The 9,103-nt window shown below is 34.9% G+C and overlaps 1 protein-coding gene across 1 annotated transcript; it reads left to right on the top strand.

Annotated features, from left to right (window-relative positions):
• The first annotated feature begins 648 nt into the window (after positions 1-648).
• On the top strand, positions 649-7,373 carry LOC141435499 (lipopolysaccharide-induced tumor necrosis factor-alpha factor homolog). Its single transcript, XM_074098193.1, has 4 exons — positions 649-874; positions 1,070-1,216; positions 2,035-2,188; positions 2,858-7,373. Exons 2-4 carry the CDS (start codon positions 1,075-1,077, stop codon positions 2,961-2,963), a joined length of 402 nt encoding a protein of 133 aa, XP_073954294.1. The 5' UTR covers positions 649-874; positions 1,070-1,074; the 3' UTR covers positions 2,964-7,373.
• Positions 7,374-9,103: the final 1,730 nt, after the last annotated feature.

Below are 9,103 nucleotides of genomic sequence, written 5' to 3' on the forward strand. Positions count from 1 at the left end.
TATGTTGGCGACATTGAATTGGTTTAAACTAAGGTTTAAAAAAAATAGTCATGCCAATGCCAAATCAGAGGGTCTACTATGAAACTCCAAAATCGAAGTTCGTATCGCACCGTCCCTTTCACTCGCGTAATAAATGACATAAGCGTCAGCGGGACGGCAACATACGAAACGTAGTAAAGGGCCAGTAAGGCTACTACGAAATTCGGTAATCGAAGTTCGTATCGTACCGTCCCTCTCATTCGTATAGTGTCAGCGGGACGGTACTACACGAACTTCGATTTTAGAATTTCGTAGTACCCCTACAGATTAGTTAGTAAGTTAGTATACTTGTCGCACGAGGTCACTGCTGAATACTGGTACTGGTAAAATGTATATCATTAAGCCCTTCCTGTGATGCGAAACTAGGTTTTATGGAGAAGAGAATGTACAATAGAATTACATAGTGCATACACCGATACGATACCGCAAGGGGCATTATTACAGTTCTCTTTATAGTTCGTATATAGTACGATGGAAAAAATATTTGTACTTAAACTGTATTGTTTCTCATGACTACCAACATAATAGCTTTAAATTGTAAATAAAAAACGTTCCTTTACTAAAAAAGTTTTGCCAAAAACCCTCACCCGTAATCGTAGACCACAGATCTCCAATATTTTATATGTTTTGTGGTGTGAACTAGGTGTGAGTGAATGTAAAGCAAATTAAAAATTGAATTTTATTGTTGCATACATCTATCTCGTTTTCACCTGCGCAAACTTTGTAATCAATCAAATCAATCCTAATTTGCGATTGTTTTTATTAGCATAGCAGTGTGTCATATTTACCGGGGCTCTCCAGAGTTAACCAGTGTTCTCGGCATTTTAATCCACAGGTAAATAATAATTACTGAGAGCAAACCGCGTTCCGATGAGCATCTGCTTTATGTTGAATTGCTTCGGAATCATACCTAAAAATAGTCTTTAAGTTTGTATTGCATCATCGCATCTGTGATATTGATTACAGTCCGCGCTGTTGCTTTCAAAAGAATATTGTTTACTTGTTAGTAAAATTAATATCTGCGTTTTAGGCATCATGGAAAAAAGTGGTAATCCTCCCCCATATGGATGGGGCAATGGGCATACACTGCAACCCCCTCCGGCGGCTCCGCCTAGCTACTCCCAGGCTGTTGGAGGCGTAGGACCATCCAGCCCCTACACCCCCCAATATATACCTGGTAAGTGCTCAATTTGAATAAAACCTAATAGTTTATGCCATAGATTTTTTTCCTCAAAAATGGCCTTGTAACAATTTATGCAAGGGCATTCTTCTATATAATTTAATTTGTTTTAGACTTCATCAATCATTGTTCCTTTATTGTAGAGCTGTAGGTATAATGAAATAATAAAATTAAAATTCAAGACATTTGAAACTAACTAGTTTTACTGCTTCATGCTCAAAATGGCTTTTAATTTTGAAGGTTGTAACCTTGTTACCACCTAACTAAGTGATTCCAATTTATGTTTTTGCATACCTTGTTGTTTTTACCTTGAAATGTTAACTGTGTACCTGTTAAGTCTGTATAAAGCTATTTCACTTGTGAACTTTTAATTAATACAAACAATCAGAATTATATTACTCATACCTGATATTTTAGCCAACACTAAACATGGTTCCAAGGAATGCTAGACAAGAATTATTGTGCCCACATTATTAGTGATCACAGACAGATCTAGGACAGCCCTAGGCTGGTTCTAAGATAAAAGATATTTTTCTAAACTCAAATCTTTCTGAGGGCAAACAATTATATGATTATTTTATTTGATTAATATTAATTTACAATAAATAAGTTTTGGTGTTTTATTTGCAAAAAACAACTAGAATTTGACCATGTGCCCCTTGCTCCTGGCTATAAAGCTGGACCCGCCCTAATGATCACATTCATCTCTTACCTACGGGTACTGAAGAAGTAACATTGGGGTCAAATGTTGCAACACTGTTTGTATGAACATTCCTTCTAAAATATTGTAAATGTGTAAATCATATTTTTTATAGTACCTGGACCGCAGATTGTGACAACAGTGGTACCTGTTGGACAACAGCCTACCCATATGATATGCCCGAGCTGTCACGCTGAAATAGACACAGCTACTAAAACGAAACCAGGCCTCATTGCTTATATATCTGGTGCCATCATGTGTTTGTTAGGGTGAGTTCCATTCATTTTGCATCAATTTATTTCCTGTCAATGCTACATTTGATTGAAAATTTAAATTAACATAGTATCACCTCGGTCACTCAAATTAAATAATGTAGTATAAGACCTATTCATGGAAAATCTCACAGAGACATTATCTGACAATCAAAATCCTATCCTATAACCCAGTAAAAAAGTTCTACAGTGTGTCAGGAAACTAAAGGTTTGAGCATACAGTTGGTTCTCTATATCGGGCATAGGTAAATATTTACTTTTCTATGCAGTTAGTAAGAAGAAGTGGATACATAAGTAAGGGACCTGGCTATACTGACACCAGTACCATCATTTGTACTTGTGCTGGAAATTAATGTTTTCTAAAACATCTAACTACCCCGTAAATACTCACCAATAGTAAACAAAATTGTGTGAGTGGCCTAACACACACCACACATTTGTATGTTGAATTTAGAACTATACATTTTTAATTTATCAGTTTGGCCTTCACTTGGCCTCAACCTAGTTGTAAGGACAACTAATGTTTCATACAAAATAAGGTGTTTTTTAATGTTTTAACTTCAACATTTTACTGACATTGTAACTAAATCAAGTGAATCTTAGTATCTTAAATTTTATTATTGATGACACACTGCAAAACCAGTGCTTAATTATTATTTTTTTCAGATGCTTCTGCGGATGCTGCCTAATCCCTTGTTGCTTAGATAGATGCATGGTTGTACATCACAAATGCCCCAACTGCAATGCCTACCTCGGACGTTATCAAGAATAAGTACTTGCTTGCAGTATTATTAGTCACATAAATAATACATAATAGGAAGAAACTTAATGAATCGAATACATCAGTGTTTTTCAATCTGTGGGTCGCCCCTTAAGGGGGTCGCAGTATCTTTAAAATACTCTCACTGTTATTGTGTATGATTATTACAACGTAAAGATAATACAACTAACTGTAAGTGGAGGTAAGCAGGGGGTCGCTAAATATTTTTCAAACCAAAGGGGCCGCAACATGAAAAAGTTTAAAAAACACTGAAATACATGATCTGAAACTGAGTAATCTCTGCATTTAAATTTGTCAGGGATATATTTATAGCAACATAAAATATTAATTTATATTGTAATTGAAATTTTGCTACTAAATTAATATACACTGTAGTTATAAGTTATACAATGTCTGCTTACGAACACAAACCCTGGTTATAGACAGTTAATATGTTGGTGGTAATGGTAACTTGTAATTTATTTATTACTAGCTTTTGCCCGCGGCGTCGGCCGCGTGGAGTTCGGTTATCGCTCGCTGTTCCCTCGGGAACAGTGCATTTTTTCGGGTTGAAAGTGGCCTATGTCACTCTCTATGCCAAAAATGACGTCAATCCGTCGCTCCGTTTCGACGTGAAAGACGGACCAACATACAAACACAAACACGCGCATTTATAATATTAGTATGGATTCAATGGAATCATTTCTCATCTTAAACAAATCCAGTTAATATTATAATTTATTATTTGAATGAACCAGTTTATAACAACCTTGCATGCACCTTGTAAGTGGTAAGGTCAAAAAATATGAGTATTACATAACTACATAATAATAAGTGTGTTTAAAGTAGCAGTGATATTTAGGTGCAGTGTTTTGTGTCACTATATTTTGTATTTTAAGGCTAAGGGCTTGCGCAGATCTAAGCCAGCTAACCCAGTTAATTGTTAACCTAGGGTTAAGTATGAGTAGTGTCAAAATGTATGGCACTGTCATCCCAAACCCTGGGGTAACGATTTAATTTTTAATCCTATACCAAATCATTTACAAGTGACCCTTCATAATTCTTTGAAGGCCACTTGCACTTTCTTGCCAGTCCAGGGTTAAAAAATGACCTAAATCATTAACCAGTTAGGTAACATTTTGACAAAACTAACATCCGCGAATGAGTTTTAAAACCATTATGGGTAATGTAGCTAACCCTGGTCGGCGCAAGCCCGCATAAAGGTGATTTTCCACCGGCGAGGCGAGAATTGAAATCGCACTGGACCTTTTCCACTAAAAATTACGTTAATAGCTATCGCGAGCCCACGTGAGCCCGCGCGAGCTCGCTATTGACATTGATAGTCACCGCGAGCGTTAAAAAGTGGGTAGTCCATGAACACAAAAGAGCCGTGCAACCATCTACGTCACGCACAAATAAGATACTTAAGTATGATAAGGACAGTTGCAGGGGTCGCGCTTCGTGTTCATGGCTTGTACAATCATGACGGTATTCTCAAGTAATAAGCAATAGGGCTACTACGAAGTTCGTATCGTACCTTCCCTCAGACGCTTGTTTTATTTAATACGAGAGTGAGAGGGACGATACGATACGAACTTTGATTTTCGTAGTAGCCCTGCAGCAACGAACAACAAAACACCTATCGCGCGAAGCGTGTTGCTGTTGTATTCTCGCGATACAAAAATTTCAATTCTCGTCTCGCCCCTCCTCGTCTCGCCTCGCCGGTGGAAAAGCACATTGAATTTATATCTACTCTATGTCGGAAGCAATACGGTTTATTTTTACAACAACAAATATTTCAATAAAAGTCTAGCACATCCTCGTCAATGCTTACTATTTTCACCGAAGATGCGCTAGGAGAGGATTGAAAATTTGCCATACAAATTTCAATTCTCGTCTCGCCTCGTCTCGCCTCGCCAGTGGAGAATCACCTAGCCGGACCAATAACGCATTTTTATATGCAATTTAATGGTGTGTTACTGTCATTATGACTTCCTAGTTCGTTACGGACAAACGGAGACTAACAGAGTTTAGCACAATGTATGAAAAAATATTTTTATAAGTATCTAATTATAGATATCTATAACTACTTATCCAAAGTGAAATCGACTTATCAACCTGTACTGACATTATTTCTAGACGTAGAAAATCGGATTTTAGCGCTCAACAGTTAAAAGGGTTTATCCATACATATTCTGTAATGGGGAACTTATATCTTATATGTATAGTAGGTACATATAATATTTTATATTCATAATAATAGTTTTGTTAATCAAAATTATAAAAATAAGTAAAAATATTTTTTGGATTTTATAACCATTTAAAATTGAATAAAAAATATATATCTATTTCTAAAATTATATCGTATATTTTGGAACGCTTACCTATTGAAAAATAATATATTTTATTATGGTACCTACATGTAAAAATACTAAAAAAATACGCGAGTGATTGGTATATCTAATATATTGTAACATTATGTTATATTCTTAACTATTTCTGTGTTCTTAACATTTGCACAATTTACATCAGGCAACATTTTAATTTATGTTAATAACGAAGATACTAGCAACCAATAACAGTGACTTTTATCTCAACAAATTGTTCATCACATTCAACATTTCGACGGCTTGACTCAACCTCGTATAATCTACGTATAATATTCATACCAGTGGGTACTGTATACAAAATAAGAAATTATACCACAAAGCCGTTGATTTGTGTTAGGTAATTAAGTAGATTTATTTAAGCATACTTTTAACATGTTTAATGCTTGTATACGTGTACTAAGTACTGTTAGTAATTAAAACCCCTAATAGTTAACCGAAAAAGTATGTAATAAATAACTAATCATTAATCAATTTAGGCTTTTTTATCACATTAATAGGTGTTAAATGTTAATACCGTAATTCCAGTGTATTGTTTTTGTAAAGGGTTATGTTATATGGAAGTCACCAAAACGCATAACTGCGTTGTTGGCAGTGAGTGTGTTAAGCTTTTAGACTATTTATACAGTCGAACCAGTGAGTATATTTTTACTGATTCGATTCAAATCAAAATTACTTTTGCTGACATTCTCAAGTCGCTTATACTTAAAGAGATTTCAAAGGGAACAGTGATTTAAATGGTTTGGCTTGACTTACATATTCCATTGCTTTAATATTAACCCAGGAATCCGTAATATCCAAATAGGTTTTAAGAAACCATCCATAAATTACGTCCTACGAATAAATAATAAGTCAGAAATTGTAACTGCGTTAGAAAACCTACTTATTCTATGCAAATAAACATATTCTATTCTATTCTAAAGCCTTGCGTGTCCTAGTAGGCGGGGCTGAAAAACCGTGTTCTGCGCGTCATTTCTCGTGCATCTGACATTGCATCACGCGCGTAAACCAATCCCTGCTTTGTTTCTGAATTTTAACCAATCAACAAGCACGTATATTTGCAACTTCGAAAATGATTCATTGAATCGTCGTTTTGGTTTTAAAGTATAGCCACTTTTTGTTTGGAATTTGTTCCGAGTTACGCTTCCTGATTTATTATTTATTCGTAGAATACTTCACACTTTTTGAGGATTTGTGACACACGAACAAAATAATCGCGACTTCCAGAGAATTTAGTGAAGTCAGTCTAAAATTATCAAAATTGGTGTGACGTGATTTATGAATGGCCCATAAACAGATTGCCTTCCAGCGTTCATCCTAGTCAAGTAATAATTTGTTTTTGTACTAAAACTGAAGTCCTCCATTTTGCTGACTCCTGCCAAAGATAATATCTTTATGGCATCGTTTTTATCTGTTTATTATATTATAAGTGCTTACAGCAAATTTAATAGTAAATAAATTATAGTCCCATCTTTTCGACACTTTATTCGAGTGTTAAGATAGATAGTCTTTTGGTTGTTTTACCGCAACGCAACATAATACATATATTGATGATAATTGACAATATTTCATATTTATAAGACTATAATTTGATTCGTTCTCTGTATTCTGTTTGGAAAGAGAAAAACGCTGATATTTTTAAAATTTCGCTAGAACTATTAAATAATTTATTAAAAAAAAATTAAGATGTGCTTATTCTAAAAGGGCAAAACTACCACACAAGAGTACCATTTCTTTTGTCTAGTCTCATAAAAAAAAGCACGTAAATCTGACGTAGACGTTGCATAGACGTTGTCAAAATTATGACAGCTCCTTTTTGTGGTGAAAAAGGCAAAGGAAACATATCTATTCTGTGGTAGTGTTGGTAAATTCAAACTTATTTTTTCAATTTTTTGTATTTTTTTTAAATATGGAGAAATCAATTATAATAAATATTTTCCCATGTTCAGGAGGCAAAACTCTTTCGAATCCTGTAGTAGAGATCTTATTTTATACAATGTTATTAATATTTTTATTAATAAAGTATTTTTTATTTAAATAATGTTATTCTTAAATTTTCCTGTCTCAAAAAAGTTCACCGCGCGACAAATAAATAGCTAAGATATTGGATCCATAAAACCTATTGACGTGACGACCGGATGGCCAAGTGGTTAGAGAACCTGACTACGAAGCTTAAGGTCCCGGGTTCGAATCCCGGCCGGGGCAGATATTTGTATGAATAATACGAATGTTTGTTCTCGGATCTTGGTGGATGTTTAATATGTATATATCTTTAAAAGTATATTTATCTACATGTTCAGAAACGACTATCAAATGGCCTTTATTAAGAAACCTGGTATCTGCGGGTGCAGTACAGTGCATCTTAATGTTTACATTAAAGTAATACTTTTTTTAACAATGCATATCTGTACATATTGTAGAAAACTTATGACATGCATGCAGATAACAATTATTATTATCACAGGTTAAGGCTACTATTTCGTACCTACCTATACCTATACTACGAAGTGCATTAATCGAACTTCGTATCTTGGCGTCGCGCTGCCGCTAATATTAATAATAATAATACGGGAGTGAACGGACGGGTACGATACGAACTTCGACTCGAATTTCGTAGTAAGTAGCCCTCCTGTATTATTAAGTATATTATATTATATAATATGAGATTAACGTTATTTTTTAAATGTAGGTAAGTATATAGAATACTAGCTTATGCCCGCGACTACGTCTGCGCGGATCTAGGTTATCGCGCGGCGGCGCCCTCTACCGGAATAAAAGATATCCTATGTTGATCCTTGGGGTTCAAACTACCTATATACCAAATTTCATCAAAATCGGTTCAGTGGTTTCGACGTGAAAGGGTAACAGACAGACAGACAGTTACTTTCGTATTTATAATATTATAGTAGGGATTGGCCAATGGGATAATTAGCGAATTGAACGTATACCTAGGTACGCTTAATACGTCTATGATATAATAGGTAATTATCGTTGTTTGTTTTTTTAGAAAAATATGTCTCTGTCCGTTGGAGGACAATTTTGCCAATGTCTAGTAGGTTTTGCCGTTTTGTACGTTAAAAAAATTCTAGAAAAAGAAATGTGAGAGGTACTAAATGGTTGATGAACGATGACAGCATGATTCACATTCAAAATTAATTTATATACCGTCTAGGTAATTAACTTAACTAAATGCAAACAAATTTCAGCTGACAGATTTAAACAAGGATTTTAAACATTTTACGTATCTATCATTGTTAGCATGTTCATATTGTTTAATGGTGGAATTTCAATATTTAACGCCCACTTGCAGGCTTTTTAATCTAGGTTTAAGTGGTCTTAAGTTCAGTCAGATCCATACAAGAACCAAAGAACTGTCAGTTTAAGCCTTACATCGTGATTTAAAAAACCTACAAGACGTCCAACCAGACACCAATTGACGTTGTTTTGTTTGGGTACATTTAGTTAAATATTGCGAAAGCGAACTTACGAACGGGACATTTTATGAAAGGGACGTAAGTAAATCATATTTTTAAAAATTAGCATTTTTGGCTTTTTAAATATGTTCCAAATGCATGCCTGAATCCTGAAAACTGAACTAAGCAAGATTACTTAGAGCATTATCTATCACACTGGTGATTTGAGGCCTAGAAAATAAAGCGAGTGCGCAACAATATCCCTGCGGGCTCGCTCGCCCATAAAACCATGCAACGCCGGTGTGATAAGGCTCTTATGTTAATCTACTGTTAGTAAGGTGTAGTAGACGCT

Source organism: Choristoneura fumiferana, chromosome Z, assembly GCF_025370935.1.
Source record: "Choristoneura fumiferana chromosome Z, NRCan_CFum_1, whole genome shotgun sequence".
Classification (NCBI taxonomy): domain Eukaryota; kingdom Metazoa; phylum Arthropoda; class Insecta; order Lepidoptera; family Tortricidae; genus Choristoneura; species Choristoneura fumiferana.

Excerpts from the sequence above, each read along its gene's own strand:
- LOC141435499 (XM_074098193.1), top strand. The coding sequence starts at position 1,075 with ATGGAAAAAAGTGGTAATCCTCCCCCATATGGATGGGGCAATGGGCAT. Across the intron at positions 1,217-2,034 it reads CACCCCCCAATATATACCTG|TACCTGGACCGCAGATTGTG; the intron begins GTAAGTGCTCAA and ends TATTTTTTATAG. Across the intron at positions 2,189-2,857 it reads GCCATCATGTGTTTGTTAGG|ATGCTTCTGCGGATGCTGCC; the intron begins GTGAGTTCCATT and ends TATTTTTTTCAG.